Source organism: Anarhichas minor, unplaced genomic scaffold, assembly GCF_050575085.1.
Source record: "Anarhichas minor isolate MPS153535 unplaced genomic scaffold, ASM5057508v1 ptg000010l, whole genome shotgun sequence".
NCBI classification, from domain to species: domain Eukaryota; kingdom Metazoa; phylum Chordata; class Actinopteri; order Perciformes; family Anarhichadidae; genus Anarhichas; species Anarhichas minor.
Window position 1 is genome coordinate 14,339,430 of NW_027466456.1, and position 18,066 is coordinate 14,357,495.

An 18,066-nucleotide genomic window follows, 5' to 3' on the forward strand; every position below is an offset into this window, starting at 1 on the left:
AATAGGTGTAATTGAGTTCACAGCCTTTGCTCTAATAAAACAAACACAAAGAACATAAAATCATTTGTAAAACTAGTTGGAAAGAAATCAGCTCTGCAAAGATTTTCTCTAAAAACTTAAAATCAATGTGCAGCACTTCTACCAACGCCCCAAAAAATAAAACAAACCTGCACAGTGGCTTTTTACAGTAGCAAGTGATGAGCAAAAATGTTTGGATTTTGAGGATCGTACAATCCTTGAAATGATAAAGACCGTGTCACAATCTCATACTACATACCAACTGTATACAGTATATACTAATCTTAATACACTAGTGTTACTTTTTTTTATAGTAACAGAAAATGGTGCATTATGTACGCCACGCAAATCCAATCAATTCCGCTTCACAAAGAGAAAGCTAAATGTTTGTCCTCAAATGTAATGTTTTTTGGATGTTTCTGATGCCAATTCACCACCAGCCACCATTAATTACAGTTGTTTCCAGCTGTGGAAGACTCCATTTCAGGCAGTTTTTTTGTGAGTAGTTGGAGTGTATTTTCTTTTGTCACTTTTGAAGTGCAAACTACAAACTCAAAACCTACTTTGAGTCAGTATGTGGTATGAATTTGGGACAAACTTGCGGTCTGAAATCTCTGTTTTAATGGTAGCTGGAAATGGAAGGAAAGCTGTTACAACAGATAGAAGAGAGTAGAGAAGAGAACGGACTGTGCCCTAATATTTGGCTTAAACGTTAACAACCAAACCACCTAACTACATTTAAGTCAACACAATTTGATTCAATATTAATAAATTGCCTTGGAATATTATTATATTATATTACAAATATATAACGGTATAGAATAACAGATACAAAATCTGACAAACAATAAATGTTTTCCTGTCATTCATGTCGTACAATACACTGATATTAGAGCTGGGGAAGGTCCATTAAATGTGATATTGTCTGTTACGCATGGCTTTATATATTCTGTATTACACACTGTATTTACACCAGCCTTGTATTTCCTATCCAGTCTTTATAAAGAAGGGTCCATTCATTGAGGGAAGCTATTGTAACGTCACCACAATTAAGGGCTTTGATTGGTTCAGGCCCTTTTTGTACCTGATGTGCTCCCAAACCTTGGGATTGAAATGGCTGACACTTCCTACAGAGACAACATATCAGCACGCATAAACACACACACACATACATACATACAAACACACTACTTCACTATAAAAGAAACCTGGGCGATACCAGAAAAAGAGAAAAGACACTGAAGCGGGAACAAACAGATGTCAGTTCGACTGACGAATCAAAGCGTGAGTTTAAAAGGAGACAGAGAGTAAGACACCTGACTGTAAGACCAGTCCAACGACAGCTTCAGCAGGCAGAAAGACAGGTCACCTGGCTGCAGATACAAAAGCAGCTTATACGTACAGATACAGTATTATTTAGTTTACATTATATTAGAAAAAATGTATAAGATAATATTACTTGATTACGGTTGAAACATTGACTGAGAAACAACAGTTTAAGTTAAAGAGTTAAGGCTTGAACAAAAGCAACACTGTGTTTGTGTTTATGTGTGTGTGTCTATGTGTGTGTGTGTGTAAATAAGTGCCAGGATCAAAGAGCACTATGGCTTGCTTTCATTTGAGCCATATGCAACCCCAACTTCTATTAAACTCAATACCTACTGTAGGGATGCAAAATGGCAGCCACAGAAAGGCCACTAGAGGGAGCTGTGACATCCAGCGGACGCTGTGTGTGCCTCCCTCCATAAGCTTCAGGCTTTAAGGTGGTTTGGTTCATACTAGAGCCTCTTTCTCTTAAAGTAGTCAGCGTACTGCCCTCCCAGGCCCTGGGAGTGCTGCCCGATGTAGGCGCCATCTGATGATGTCACTTCCTGCACCGCCAGCTGAGGGTACTCCCTCTTATGGCCCCTCGTCTGGTTCTGAAGAGACAGAAGTGAGAAGAGAGGGATGAGTCAGAGGTGAAGAAACGGCATGCTACGACACTTTCATGTCCGATGTCGTGTTTTTAGATTGTAATGCTGGAAACTTCAAATTTGAATTGATGATATTTATGTTTTGAACTGTTTCAATATAGAGAGCAAAAAACATTTCTTTTAATTACAATGTTTTCATCACGACATCGATTAACCTCTGAAAAACTGAAGATAAACTAAATGAAGAGATTGGGGGGGAAAAATGGCAAAAATGGGACTAGTGCAAACATCCTGTGTCTAAATGAGGCTCTCTCCAGTGAGCGAGGGCCACAGAGGCTGTCTGTACAAACAACATGTAAATCTTTCTAGAGGCGAGGCTTAGCTCAGCTGTCTGGATCCTGTCTGCTCTCTTTCTCCCTCTGAATCTTTTCCTCCTCTTCTTCTTCTTTTTCTTCTCATAACAGTTTTCACAGCCTTAAACTATGAGGACAAAGTTAAGGGTGTACTGTGGCTCTATTGCCAGCCACACCTCAGAAAAATGCCACACATGTAATAGAAGATACTGATCTACTGTCTTCAGCAGCGGGTCCCAAACATTGTGGATTGTCTAAAAACAAAACAATGAGTACATGCGGGGTTATGAGCAGTTCAACCTAAGGATGTCACTTTATGTTTATTTGACCCGTAGCTAACCAGAAAAAAAAGTTCAAAATTATGTCAAATTCAAAAAGCGTCCTTTCAGAAGTGAAAAGCTCGATTGACCATGTTAAATTAACATACAAAACAAATCGACCTGTACACCGAAATGTGTAACCAGTCAAATATCATCTTGGTGGTTAACCCATTGTGAGTTAACTGTTGACACCCCTATAGTTCAACCAACGAGTAACTGATTCTAATTCGTATTAGACACCTGAATAGGTCACATTATCCAGTAATTAACAACAAAACAAGCAAACGTTAGTGGAGAGTTTGACAAATAAACAGAAGTTTGTGTGTCAAAAATGTTGTTTTTGGTTTCTTATCCAGTTCATCAACTCATAACCTCTCACCCACCCGAGTGGGTAAACAGCATCAACAGCAAATGAAAATGGAGGCATATAAGAAAACAGTTACGACTTACAAAGTACGACGTCTCATTAAAATATGATCAAATATACTAATAGAAACAGGAAACACCAGACTATAATATATACTATTTTTATCTAAATCTCCAAAGTAGCTAGTAACTAAAGCTTTTAAATAAATGTAGTGAAGTAAAAAGTTCAATATTTGTCTTAAAATTGTAGTGGAGTAGAGGTATAAAGCATGGTAAAGTACCTCAATATATACCTGAGTAAATGAACTTACTTACATTCCACCGCTGCTCACAGATGTAATAAAAGTGTTACAACCTGTATTAGAGTGTGCATATTCTCTACTTACATAGTAGTAGGTGTTCCAGTCAGTGGCGGCAGTGTGTGTGTGTGCGACAGGGCCGGGCGTGGCCGCCGCCGGGTGTGGCGCCCCGAGGAAGCCGGGCATTAAAGGCAGGGTGCTGTAGGCTGGGAGCACGGCAGCAGCTGGCAGGACGGCCGGTGGAGGGGCGGTGCCGTTACTGACTGCGTGCAGAGAGACTCCTAGAGGCTTACACACGTCTACCTCCTAAAAGACACACACACACACATTGAATGACAGGTGGTTGACTGTCTTAAGACTGCAGGTCAAGAACATCACAATAAGGGAAATATTCCCCAAATCCCTTACATTTTAGGGTACATGTTGTTGACAAACTAACTGACTCACGTTCTATTATTTATTCACTCATTCTCTCTGCCCCAAGTGGGTATTATGAGGCATACTGTGGACAGATGACACACTCAGCCGGGTTCAGTCATTCGCCTCCTGTCTGCTGTTGTGTGGTCTTCTGTAGCCTACCAGCCAAAACTAAATGCTACAATGTCATGTCAACATATTTTTAGTTCAGTTTAATACCAGGAAGAAACTTTATGCCAGAACCCCTTTGTATCATTTTCTCCAAGATATCAGTTTCTCCACCAACAGTGAGCTCAGTAGACCAGAATGCAACTCTGGCTGCATCTTCAAGCAGAAACTTCTCACTCACACACACACACACACACACCAGCAGGTGATAAGCCTGGACCTGGCTGCTCAGGGTGTGTGGAGATGTCTGGTATCAGCTGCTGGGTGCAGTGTGATGCGGTCCCTCTAACAGGGTATCAGTGTCTTCAGAGAGAGGTCACAGACGAACTGCACGGAAATAACAGCGTGCCGCTCTGAGGGCTGCATCTCAGATCCTTTACACTGTGTCTGCAGGACACAATGTTGTTCTACTTGTTTTAAAGAGCTTCTGCTTCGTATGGATTAGCTATCATCGATCAAATGTTGTGATTGTTTCTCGAATTAAATAATTTGTCATTTCTAAGGTGTAATTAATAACTTGGTTGTGATCAGGCTTTTGTGTGTGTGTGTGCGCGTGTGTGTGTGTGTGTGTGTGTGTGTGCGTACCTTGCTGGCGTAGGCCTGGTTTGCTGTTGCAGGCTGGGAGTAGTACTGAGTGACCGCCTGCATGTAGGAACTGTAATCCCCGTAGGTCGACACTGGAGGAGCCTAAAACACAGGTTAAGTTCTGTGGGGCCCATTATTTATTAAAGTAATATTTAGTATATATAAAGTATATAATGTTATTTTTTCTTTTATGTAAAGATCTAGGAATTTTGTCTATATCTATTACACATAATTGAAGTTAAAAATAGAAACAAAAATTTGGTGAATTTCGTTTGTGTTTTCTCCTTATTTATATCTTCACTTCCTATAAGTTAGAAGATATTCTGAGCTGCCTTCACCATCAGAGGATCCGGTTTTCTGTGATCTGAAGTGAACAACAGTGTCCTAAATGTGATGTATGGGAACATTGAACTCAACAAAAAATTCAACCAATCTGCTACTTTTTGGTGAAAAAAAAAAATGAAATACAAAAAATGGTGTGTGTGTGTGATTGCGTGTTACCTGTGTGTGCTCCTTGCTGTAGTCTGTGGCCGTGTTGTCCTGTGGAGCAGCGGTGCCATAGGCGTGAGCTTGTGCTTGATAGTGCTGGTACCACTGCTGCATGGCCTCCTATGATACACACAACCCAGCAAAAATCAGCTGCAGAGAAATGAATGTTTTGCTCAGTCATTTTCTTGTCTTTGCTGATTTTTATTTCTGCCTGTCTTTGTCATGCATTAACTTTTGTCCCTGGCGACGGCTCTGCTCTGTTCCTCTCCTTTGTCTCGTCCTTCCAGACAAATTAAACCGACCGTTTTATTGGTCGTCTAATAATGATTCATTTGTTTGGATGAGTAGATTGTAATTAACATTTAAAATTGGGTTTGCATCACACTGCAGATATCAGATGTGTCACTCGCTGCTGGAGGGAGAAATAACTACGACGAGAGCAGAGGAAGAAAGAAAGAGATGCAAACAAACAGCCAGTAGGGCGGCTTTATGACTTGTTCAGAGTGGAGTGTTAAGAGAGACGAAGGGAACAGGGACAGATGGAAAGACTCAGTGCTGTGTGCCAAATTCTCTCTCATCCTGTCTGTCCAAATATACATACTAATTCTCATCTCTTCCACCACCCTGCCTCCCATAGTTACAGCTCACTCTGTCACTTCTGTTCTCATCCATCTCATTATGTATCCATCCACTGATCATCTATGCAGCCCATCATCCCTCTCTCTCTCACATTTTAGGCCAAGAAACACAGTTGTGAACTTCCATCCATCTATCACCGTATTTCTTCATTTGGATCACTGTCGAGTGTGTCTGTATGAGCTATGGTACCTGTGTGTAGGCCTGGTTGTATTGGCTGTAGTCAGTGGCGGTATCGGCGCCGTATTGGGCTGTGGTTGTAGCTGCCGCGCTGTGGGAAAAGGAGCCGGAGCCCTGGGAGACGACGGGAGCTACCGAGCTGCCGTACATCCCAGGCGGTCCTCCCTGGACTTTACCTGGACCCACTGACCCTGAGCAACAGCGGAGGAGGCACAGTGAGTTAGAAAGGGTCGAGGGTAATCACACTAACGTACGCATTAACATTGCAGATTATCTCAAAGGACTACTCCAACAGAAATCCATCGGTTTGTGCCCTTGAAACTTGGCTCTGAGACTTTTGTAGCTTGCACCTTTCATGGAGGAACGGCAGCTGTAGTCCGTTTATATTAACAACAGTCAACCACTCCTGGAGCATCATCTCCCTTTTACAAAGTTGACCTGTGTCCACCAAACAATCCTCGCTCTGCTTGGGGATGAGGCGTTGGTATGGCTCGGAAGCACTGCATTAGTACGTTAAATATGAGACCAGCAGCCAATTAGCTTAGCTTAGCATAAGGACTAGAAACAGGGGGAAACAGCTAGCCTGAATGTCCACGGGCTAAACAATCTGCACCTCTAAAGCTCGCATAACAGAGGAAGCTAATACACTCTGTAGTGACATCTTTAAATCCTACAGACAGTCTTTTATATTCCTATTTTATCAATAGAGGTGAAAGAGTTTGTACATAAACCAACCAAATGTGTTTCCTGTACATAAAATGAATCAAAGAAATCAACTTGAACAGAGTAAGAATCTTGAAACTTATATACAATATATAATAAGCTTTTACCAGATGGGCAAAAGTACTGAAAGAGCTACCTTTTTCTTGATTTGTAATTTTTTATTTTCTAAAGGATATTCACATTACATAGACAAAACAAGTACAAATAAATAATCGAATGAAGCAATTACACATACAACAGAGGTGTTACAGAGGTGAGCTGCAGAGCAACAAAGACACAAGTTAAAACAAGACAAGTCACAGTTGATTGGGAGTCCAGTTATATAGTTATAGATATAGTGGAATTCTCTTGATCAGTTCAACCACTTTGGACCACTCGATCATTATATAGCTCTACAAGGCATGTGGAAAAAACCTCAACTACTGACTAGTAGTCAGTAGTAGACACCCAAAAGGCAGTTAGCCTTTTGGGTGTCACACAACTGAAAATAATAGTCACTTATGATGATAAAGGGGCTCAGTCAGTAGCGGATCCCGAATTAGTGTGTGGTTCAGGAAGACCCGAAGAGAAGGAGTCACTTTATCCCACAGTGCTTTAAAAACTGGTCATCATTCTATTCATTCTCACGGTTTCCAATAAAACCCCAAACATCTGTCTCTAAAGTCACTACACATACCCGCCTGGGAGCCAATCAGTGAACGAGCTACCTTAATGCCGCTGATTGCACATATTATCATTATATTATAACAAGAGTATGCCTTCATTTGTTGTGTGCGTTTGTGTGCTCACCTTGCAGAACCACCCCCGGCATCACACTGGCCAGGTTCAGATAAGGATTGGAGGGCAGTCTGACTTCTTTAGGAGGATCGCCCAACAGAGAGCCCTGCCCACCGCTTACCTAACACAAGAGAAACAGATTGAAATGGTTTTATTACAGCCATTTACAAGCATTGCAGGTCAAAGAAAACCAACTGCAGTCTGTAAGTTTCACAGCAGATTGAATTACTGGTCCGTCTGAACTCTCAACCTCTGATCCACAACTTTGCATCCCTTCTATCTTCACTCTTAATTTGGATTTGGATTACAGCTGGGGTTGCTAAAAACACAGAACCTTAGGCTATGCAACTGCAAACGTGAATTTCATCTCAACCGCACCAACATACCGTGACGAAAGGATTTTAATGTAAAGATTCTGATGAAGCGCTGAAGAGGCTGTGGAAACCTGGGAGGATTGTACTCTCTGTTTAATTACACTTTCCCTCCATTAAAGACACTTTAGAGAAGACAGCGCTGGGACTGGAATCCGTTCCCCTAAAGAACTTTAGCCCTTTGATTATCTTTGTACACGGACTTATTACGGATGATGATGTTAGCACAGCAGCATTATATTTGCAACAGGCCGAGTCAAAGACATGAAGAGGAGCAGAAAGGCATGCCGTTTTTCAGTGTGTGCAGTAAGGTACATATGAGCAGGAAGGTAAGACAGACACAGACCTCATACTGTATTAGCAAACCAGGGTGAGAAAGAAGTGCATTATGGGAATTTCCCAAAGAGAGAGCACTTAAGGGACTGAGGCTGTTCTATGCTCACTCAATGTATGTTTTGAAGCCCTGATGAGGCTAAATCCGGAATAAATATTCGTCCACATGAGACAGATGGTTAAAAAAAGAGAGAGTAGCTAAGGACCGCAACAATCAATTCATTATATTATTGATGGATCTGTTAATTATATTTTAAATTGTCTTGGTTTACAAGGAATTTGTTTGGTGCATACAATATTAAGAGGAAATAGAAATACATAATATAGACTAGAAAAAATACTATTTGATATGAACATAATATGCAAAAGATAGTACAAAATATCAATATATATGTACAGTATAACTTGCATATAATACTAGGACTAAAGCTCCACTCTGCAATACGATAAATAATCATAAAACAACATAAACAAAACACAAAAAATAAATCACCAGCTGCTGAGTATGCTAACTTTTTGCATGTAGCTTTAGCCTCACTCTTTGAGCACAATATCATGTATTTTAGTTAGCCGCCCATCACAAGCCTATTCAAGCCTTTTTACAAGACTCTCGTTTTAAAACGGCTCAGCTGAAAACATTGACGTCAGCAGGAGACGCCATTTTCAACTGTCTCATGAAACGACACACTACAGTCGTCTAGCTCGTTGACAGATTTTTTTTTCCAGCTGTAGCTAAACAGAAGTTTAAGGTGGATTTGCAAGATTGTTGATACCCAAACAACTATCCCCCTCCAGATGTATTGTCCTTCTCACTCCCACTGCCTTTTTTCTGCATACATCCATGGCCTTGCCCCCGTCCTGCAGGAGCATAAATACCCCTTTCTGCCGATTGGCTGGAATTGTTTTGCATGGCTCGGTCCAATCACTTTGTTTGTTTCCCATTTACAGAGCCAGGGTATAAACTCCAGATGTTTTTCAGCACACATCACACAGCTACAGCAGATAACGACTCATGGAGAAATTCAGAACTGATAAAGAATAAGGTGAGATGCAGAATAGGAGGAGCAGTAGGGCTACATTACTCAGTGGTGTGTATTTGCTGTGTATGTGTGTGTGAGCATGCGTGTGTGTGTGGATTTGTGCTCACCATGCTAGCCAGGGGGCAGCCATCGAGGCTGTTGTGCTGGCCTACTGACGTATAAACTCCTCCAGGGGGTTTACGTGGAGGCGGCCCGTGGCCTGAGTTACTTATACCCAAGGAGTAGCTCTGTCCCTGTGGATGGGAGCTCATCATGGTCCCAGGAGGAGCTGGCTGCCTGTCAAAGGAGGCGGAGGAGGAAGCAGAAGGGTTTGTGGAGAAAGAATGGGTGCTGTTTTGTTCTCCCGCTCCACCTCGACCCTGGAGGTATGGCATCACACCTGCTGCCGATACCACTACTGTGGCATTGTGGGTGGACAACGGCACAGACTCCTGTCCCAACTCTGTAAGAGGAGAGGAAAGAGAACGAAATGAGCAGACAGAGAACGAAAGGAAAGAAGAAGACATAGGACGGAGATAAAATACACAGAGGCATGGAAAACAAAAAGGAAAGAGAAGGAAAAGATGAAAAACAATAGAAAAGAAAGGAGGAGAAAATAAATGAAGAGGAAAGCAAAAAGTGGAAGTAAACAAAGTAAAGATAAGGAAAGCAAAATATGTGAAAGACAAAAAAGCAGCACAGAGGAACAACGTAAAGTGAAGGAAATTAAATGACGGGAAACGAAAGCAAGGAGAGCAGCGATAACAGATAAACGTGAAATGTTTTTTACTGATAACCATCAACGTCTCCGTCTCGCCGGGACAGACACAAATCACTCAGACTGGCTGGAAACTGAGAGCTCAGCCCGACTGTCTCTACAGAGCCAGTTGCAATATTTGAGAATGGGTTTCCTGCTCGGACGTACAGCGTCACTTAAGTTTATTTACAGCCCAGCACTTTGCTCCACGCTTTCAATACTTCACTCACTCCAGGGTTTAATAAACAAATATACACACACAAGCACAAAATACACATACAAACATTAAAGCACATCATTTAAAGAAGCACAAAAGGTGTTCACACAATCACACTTATTATGAATCCAATGTTGCTGTGACAAATAGCCTCCACAGCACAATAAGAGAATCAGCTCTAACACGCCTGAAGCTAACAATCCCAGCAGACACATTCACTGTTAAAAGCCTCACATTACAAACACACACACACACACACACACACAATCAAAGAGGGACACACAAATACATCAGCACACATACACACAACTGCTCGTATCTGCGATATATAATTTCCATTTTAAACAGCACAGCTCCTCTCAGATGGAGATTTGAATTTTAAATACACTTCAGTTTTCCTGGGGATGTGTTGTACGGTAATGCACAACTGTGAGCCATTCAGGAATCTGCAAAAGGGGGCAACCCTGGCACCCAACATCAACAAACTATGATTGAGGGACACATGCATACAAGCAACCAATCACATGATCCTCCTAGCTGAGATAATAAAGTAAGAGAGCATTAATGTGAAGCTACAGAGCCAGTACCAGCCTATATTTGACATTACTGTACAGTATGTGCCACCTGTCCCTCTACAAGAGGAGGCGGTACTGTATGTGCCGCTTTGTTTTACAGGAAAGACAAACAAAAAAGGTGCCGTTATTGCAGAACTAATTAATCGGACGTTTTCAGATGCTCTTACAATGGCAAATTACTAAAGAACGGGAAGTAAACTAAAATGAATGTGATGAACGCAGCATTACCAGTAACACTGGTGAGAGGTGCACTGCAGGTCTCACTATGGTCTCATTAGTTCGCATTAATGGCACCAAGTCATTGGACGATGCTCGGCCCGGCTCACCTGTAGGCGAGTCTCCCAGGAGGCCTTTCCCCAGCTGCACAAGGCCCGGATGCCTCAGAGACAAAGCTTTCTGCATCAGCAGCCTGGACGGGTCCCCGAGCAGACTGGAGACCTGTGGAGGAGAGAAGGAGGTATGTAATATTAGAGATTATGTCGAGAAAGAAGGAGAAAGAAGCATACAGTATAAATTAGATGACAGAAGAAAATAACTGTACGTTAAATGTTTACAGTATGCAGCATCATTATATTTTCTCCTTTTAAACATTCTCCTCTACACCATTACAAATGCATATATTATTTAGAGAGCAACATTAAAAAAAAGCCAGCAAATATACTGGATAAAAAGTGTAAACAGGATTCTCATCATCTGGATTCTGAATTGTTTCTAAAACAACATCAAGTATACCAAATGTCAGTCCCTGCTACTTTTAACATTCACATCACCAATTAATGAAAACAAAGACATTTTAAAATATGCTAATCAAAATGTAGAGGGAAAACTGCAACGCTGCAAGGTCTTGCTTTTAAACTGAAAAGAAGCAATTAGGTTGCAGGATTTTCGAGGTTGTTTAGTGTCATCGTGCATCAAGTGCTGAAGGTGAGAATGTAAGAGCACATATACACGTACCCAGAACTATGTCTAACCCTCACCACTAACCTATGCAAATGATCAAACGCTCACACACACAAACACAAACCGGTGTCTTACGCTGCTGATGCGTTTGTCTTTGATGTGAAGAAGCTGTTGCTGTGCGAGCTGCATATGCAGGAGGTTCTGGAGGACTAGTCCATTACCCAGCATAGCATTCTGCAAGGTAAAGATAAATAGACATTATTGTTATAAACACATCAACACACACACAGACACACAAAAATATTACCAAAAAGGCGTTAGTGTTATTGGGACCTGGTGTGCTTTTCCCAGTGTGAGCAGAGCGGTGGTGAGAGGAGGTCTGAGGAACGGCAGGCTGGTGTGACGCCCGTACTTCCCTAAAAACACAAACAAATAAAAACATCAGTGCTTGTGCTTTAGTTTCCACTAATGTATTAATCAATCATCTTCTCCACGAGCTGAATTACTAGTCAGACAACCAATCCATCAGTTCTTCATAGCACATTCCAAACAATCATGCGTCTTTCTGTTTTATAACAAGCACGAGTAAAGCAATATCGGGATATTATGTTAGTACAAAGCTAACTCCCTCCCTCATAACTTTATCCAAGTTTAAACCTCATTTTGAAGTTGAAGACGCAATTGAAAGGAAGCTCAGACAAACAAAAACAATCAATACAGAGAAGAAAAGCAGAGAAAGAAAACTTCAAACAGTCTGTCTTTATTAAGTGTGCTGACTCAGAGACAGACTCCAGCTTCAGCATCTCAGCGGTTCTTTTTCACAATTCAAGAAGTGCTCGTCTGTATCTATACAATGCTCAAATGTAAGAGTGTTCTCTTGCTATAGCAACATTTAGCAGTTGAACTGATATTGTTACATTCACCATTTTGTTAGATCTGTGAGGACATCTATTATCTACTCCCCAAATGGCTGTTTACGGTTGTAATTTACTGTTGGATTGACTATTACGCGTTTACTATTGTGTACTCTTGGTGTATGTTTACTACATTAATTACTCTGCTGCACTTCCTACTGGGATTTAATGTTGATCATTAACCGATGACACTGTGCTTATTCAGGCATGAGAGTTAAAGTATCTAATCTTATAGTTTTCTTGCAACTTGCAACTGTTTGTATTCAGTTGTTGGTCCTACTCTTGTTTATGGAATCTCGTCGTTCTCTGATTTGTAATGACTTGCAATGCCTATCATTGAATTTGCGTTCTCAGTTTTACTTCAATTAAAAACCTCAAAAGCCAACTGCGTCTTTAGCTCGATGCATAGCTGTGATAAAGACAACATGGCTACTGAGGAATGTAATTAAATGGTTAAAACTGTGTTAATGCTGATCAAGTCTAGAGGAAGAAGATGCACAGCCAACTATTGGGTCGGTACAACTGTTTCAACACCTGGTGTTTTTCTTTGTAATGTGGAATAATTTGAATGTTGAAAATGAGCAGTTACACTGTATCTTCCAGTGGACGCAGCAAAATCAATACTCTTGCTTACCGAATTCCCATAACAACAAGAAGTAAGTTTCCATTGACTAACATTCATTTATTATAACTAGTTTGGCTTGCTGGTTTAAGCTACAGTGTAAAAAAGAAGTGTAAATCGATTTCTATTATTTCGGAGGGTTCGCCCACATTCGCACATTTCAATACGTTTTCTCTGTTTCGGGATTCATACCAGCAAGGCTTCTCTCACCCTACACCTATATGCACAAACAGAGTACACACACAATCCTTTGGGTTTTTTTATGCGAGTGTCTATTTCTCCTCTGAAGGCCTCCTCGTAATTAATGTAAAAGTCAATGCTAATGGTAGCTTCCTCCAGACTAGGTGGAGAAAGTTTAACATTTAATCACGGTGCCAATTTTAGACTTTAATTGCGTGTGCTCTTTTTAAGAGAGCTTTCCCCCCCCACCTCCCCCATCTTCTCCCCTTCCTGTTCTCATTTGTTCAACTAATGTCACATGATTTCATTTTAATACCTGATTAGCCATTCATCAAATAATGAAGCCGTCGACGAGGTGACTACAGAGTATAGGAGTGCCTAACAGAGGGACAGGCTCTTACAGTGGTTCTCTGATTATTATCCAAGACCCCTCTGGAGCCGAAAGACTAATCAAAGGATTGAGTTCAGGACGCTGATTTGTTATAAAATCTCTCAAAATGTGCAGTACTTGTAATTTTGATATAATATACTATTTTTTCATGTTACTAAGGGACCTGCGCCAGCTGCAAACACAATTTATGATAAAAAAAAACACAATAGAAACAAGTACAGCATGATGGTCTTCAATTTAAACATCTAAAAAGTAAGGTCCACTTACTAACTTCCTCCCAGCGCTTTAAAGCTACATTCACAGACTTCCTCTGCAGATGTTACATCAGGGCCATTGTATGGTTTCTCACACTGCTGTCATTTTATTGTACAGGTGCTTATTTGTTTTTCAGACCAAACCGATATCTTTGAAGGCATGCGTGACACTGACTTCTGTTGTGTTAGTCGATCTCTATCAACTCTCCTCTAGTGCACTCCCATCCATTCCGCTCTAGATAAAGTATGTCAGGGCAAGCTAGCACATGGTCGTTGCACACTAATAGCCCAAGGTATTCTACGATACATGACATATGCCGATGAATTGTCACTATGCATAATTCAGCGGGCTAAAAGAAATCCTGAAAAAATGATTGGGTGCATTACAAACTCAAACTGTTAAAAGTGTAAGATAAGGCTTATTAAAATTAAAAAAAATGTACATCATCAACAGAATGTGACACATTAAGAGTTTTGATGTTATGTCAAAGACATCTATGTATTGTATTGCAGAGAGGTTTAGTTTAATGAGCACGCTAACCAGCTAGCCCCGGCCCGTCGAGTCTTGTAATGCCACTTATACTTCGAGAGGCGATACCGAGTCACTGTAGTGTCGAGTCTGCCCTCAGTAGAACAAGAGAGAACGAAGAAGTAGAAGAAGAGCTGCCCCAAGGCTTGTCAACAATACATCCCTGGTCCATATACATTTTGACTGTTTGTGTATTGGTTTAAAGGACAAAAGAAAGTATTAGAAATGAGAAGGGTACTACTTCCGAGGAGGTTAGTGGCTGTGTTTCAACTCAGAGTTTGCGGGCAGAAAATGCTTGCCGTCTGACACATTGCACCTTTAATATAATGACTGTATATCATAACTTCTGGGGTATTAGTTGTAAGACTTAAAACCGAGTGAAAATCCATGATGATCCATGCGCCATGCAGCAGCTCTCGCGACTGTAATTCACAGTCATACCTCCTCTTTTACCAGTGTGGTACGGCCTCATAAGGATCTGCAGGGCAGCAGGGTTGGTCATACTGGTCAACAGCTGTGCTAAGTTGGGTTCTGGTAGCAGACCTTTCCTATTACTCAGAATCTGGAGAATAAAAAAAATGGAAACACATACAGAAGTTAGAGAAGGAAAAATGAGACTGTGTGTGTGTGTGTGGTGTAGAGTTTGTGTTTTGATCTTGTCATTAGGAGTCCCTGATGGCTGTACTAATCCTTACACTAGTTTACATCAGCGGGATATGTCTGCTATGTCAACAGAGGGAGACAAATCTGTGAGACGAAAGAAAAGACTAAAAAGCTGTTTGAGAAACAAAAGGAGCAGCGGGGGAAAGCGACGGGGCAAAGAGTTATGAAAAACAAGGCAGGACAAGAATTGGGAGGAAAAAGCTTAAATACAAACTTGAAATGAAAAAATGAAAGGCATAGGGGGGAAGAGCAGGTCTCAAATTCAGCATTGGACCAGTTTCCACAGCTACACAAATAATGTAGCTCATATAGGTTGGAATACATATATAAGCCAAATATGTCATTTGAAATTGATCTCTGTGATCAAGGTGCAGCATGTCAATCTTCTGACTGACCTACAATGTACAAATGTGTCATGTGCAAGAATGGTGTAGTCTTGCATGTAGTTACAGTTTTTAATTAACTTTTCTAAACGAAGATTATTTTGGCATTTCCCCTTCATTAGACAGGTGATAGCAAAGAGATCAACAATGAGGAAAAAGGGTGGAGAGAATGGTACGACGGCCTACAACAGTCCCCTGATGGAATCGGAGCTGGTGGACAGTTTGCGTCTTTACTGATCATCCGTCAGGATGTTGAAATGTTTAAATAATCTAGCTACAGGAGGAAAAAGGTGTTGTAGCTGCATGTGGTATTAAATGATGTTCCTACTAATAGCAAAGCTTACTTTTTATTTGACATGAGCAGAGTTTCCTGGAACTTAACAAATCTCTGCCGACTTGCATTTAATAGAAAGACATACTGTAGGGCACATCCCCAAATAATTGAATCACTCATTACGCTGCGAAATTTAATTCGGCAGACTCAAATGAAATCCTATTGAATTAAGACTGCGTCAAATCGAATGGAGCAGTCCTTGTAGATCCTCCTCAGCACTGACAGTGTGGCGGCAGTACTCGCTGTCTGGCCCAAAGACACGGCTATTTAAAACAACATTAGCAGGATGGTGATATTTCCTCCTCGTCTGCCCCTGAGCTACAGCATGACTTCAGCTCAACTCAACCTTGTTTCCTCCCTGTCACATCCTGAAGAGAGAGCATTACTGACAAGGATGGAGAGGGTTTGACTCCAGCCTGTCAGCAAGTGAGGAAGAGAGTCTGTTGCACAAATACAGTATGTGTATTTGTGTGTTATAGCAGGGACAATTGGTGTGTGTGTGTGTGTGTGTGTGTGTGTGTGTGTGTGTGTGTGTGTGTGTGTGTGCGTGCATGAGTGCTGCCGTTAAGCAAGGCCAGTCGTAGCTGACAGCGTCTTTCAAGGAAAGAGAGGAGGAGGAGGAGGAGAGCGATGTAATTTCTTTTCTTTCTGCTGGAGAAAATGTCAGCATTCATCAGTCTGTTTGGCTACTGGCACAAAATCCAGCCACACACCCACACACCCACACACGAACACACGCCAGGGAAGTAAGGGAGCCGTGAAGTAGGGAAGGCAAGAAGTGTCGCGTAAGGAGAGGGATGGAGGAAGAAGGAAGGAGGAGGGAGGAGGAGGCCATCTGGTCCTCAGCGTTCACATTCATATTAACTGACTGGAGAAATGAGAGGATCGCCTCAGAGGAGAACAGTAGCCAGGAGTAGTAGGTCTTGATCTCTTTCTGAAGGTCTGAAGGTTTCTCTTACCAGCTGCTCACATTCACTGCAATAATCTCAAAAAGAGCCTTGGGGTAGTAATGTAAATGTTTTCGGTCCCCTCTTTCCTCCTCCATCCCATTTTTGTCCCTTGCTCAGCCAATCCCCCCCCCCCCCCCACCCCCCTTTTCTTTCACTGAGTTTATGTACTCCTTCCTCCTCACGTCTGCCTCATCTTCCTCAGACAATTTATTCAGAGACACATTTTTCTTTCAATGTCTTTTCATCCTCTTCGTTGCAATTCAGACTCCGTGGCGGTTACTGCTCTGCTTTTTCAACCTGTAATTTTCAACCCATTCGTCTCAAGGCCACGACCTCTTTTACTGCACCTGATAACTCTTGTTCTGCAACAGCCGGGAATAGAATCACACAGAGAATTCAGCAGTCAGAATCAACTCTAAAGTGGTAGTATAGCAGTTTGAAATTCATGAATGAGTAAATTATAGCACCCTTACTGGGCTAAAAGCATGCGTGTCAAAATGGGCTTAACAGTGTTTCAGTTTGGGTGTTTGAAAGCTACAAACTCTGGCTGCAAGTTGTCGCCCTCCATAAGCTCAATTACAGCAATCTAAAATATTTATCATCTGATGAGAGTAAAGCAGCAGGCTTGTAATGGTTTCCCATGGCCTATGGGAAACTCATAATGAACCATAAAGCTGCAGTTCATGAGAAAATATAATTGAAGCTTTCCATGTGACAGGAGCAATATTGTTTGAATTTGTGCCTATAGGCTGTTAAATGTGCAAAACAAAAACAAAATTACCACGGACGTTGTGAATGAGTGTCATTATTAACTTTGGGTTATTAAACTTTACTGGACTCCATGTATTAAAGCAAATAAGAAAACCTACTAAATCTACCATATAATGTACTGTATTTACTGTAATGGCTCACAGTTAACACATTGATTACAAGACCCTGTTTGAACAAGAAATACATCTGTAAAATATTAGATACACATGAAATAATCACAATACATAAAAAAAATTAATACAATTTTTAGTAAACTACAGTTTACTGTTTAAAAAAAAAACATTTAGCAAGAGAACTAGCATTAACCAGTGGATTGGTGTACAAACAACCATCATCAACAGTCTGATGAAGCTGGTGAAAATGCTGCACATTTAGTCAACTACCAGTTTCTCTCTCAATGACCACTAGTCTCCTCTACAGAGACTATGAGTCACAGAGAGGCAGAGGTGCGTGAATGAATCAAGACATTTAGCTTTGGTCCTTGAACGTCAGACAACCACACGTTTTAAATGTAATTTCGACAAAAACAAACATGTATCTAATATTTTAGGCCAGTACTCTGTCAGTCTCACTCCTTTACTTCAACACAAACACAACACACAAACGTGTCATTACTCATGCCATTGATTTTGATTGCAAAAGCATTGAAATTCAGCCCG

The 18,066-nt window shown here is 41.2% G+C and overlaps 1 protein-coding gene across 1 annotated transcript in view; it reads right to left on the reverse strand.

The window, feature by feature from the left end:
- Positions 1-1,796: 1,796 nt before the first annotated feature.
- raver2 (ribonucleoprotein, PTB-binding 2) overlaps positions 1,797-18,066 on the reverse strand; it is a 61,181-nt gene continuing 44,911 nt past the window's right edge. The window contains exons 6-16 of the mRNA XM_076088665.1: positions 14,748-14,868; positions 11,750-11,832; positions 11,552-11,650; positions 10,843-10,954; positions 9,096-9,430; positions 7,257-7,365; positions 5,757-5,935; positions 4,941-5,048; positions 4,440-4,541; positions 3,357-3,575; positions 1,797-1,937 (exon numbers count right to left, since the gene is read on the reverse strand). Coding sequence (XP_075944780.1) covers positions 1,797-1,937; positions 3,357-3,575; positions 4,440-4,541; positions 4,941-5,048; positions 5,757-5,935; positions 7,257-7,365; positions 9,096-9,430; positions 10,843-10,954; positions 11,552-11,650; positions 11,750-11,832; positions 14,748-14,868 — 1,608 coding nt within the window. The remainder of the gene's footprint in view (positions 1,938-3,356; positions 3,576-4,439; positions 4,542-4,940; positions 5,049-5,756; positions 5,936-7,256; positions 7,366-9,095; positions 9,431-10,842; positions 10,955-11,551; positions 11,651-11,749; positions 11,833-14,747; positions 14,869-18,066) is intronic.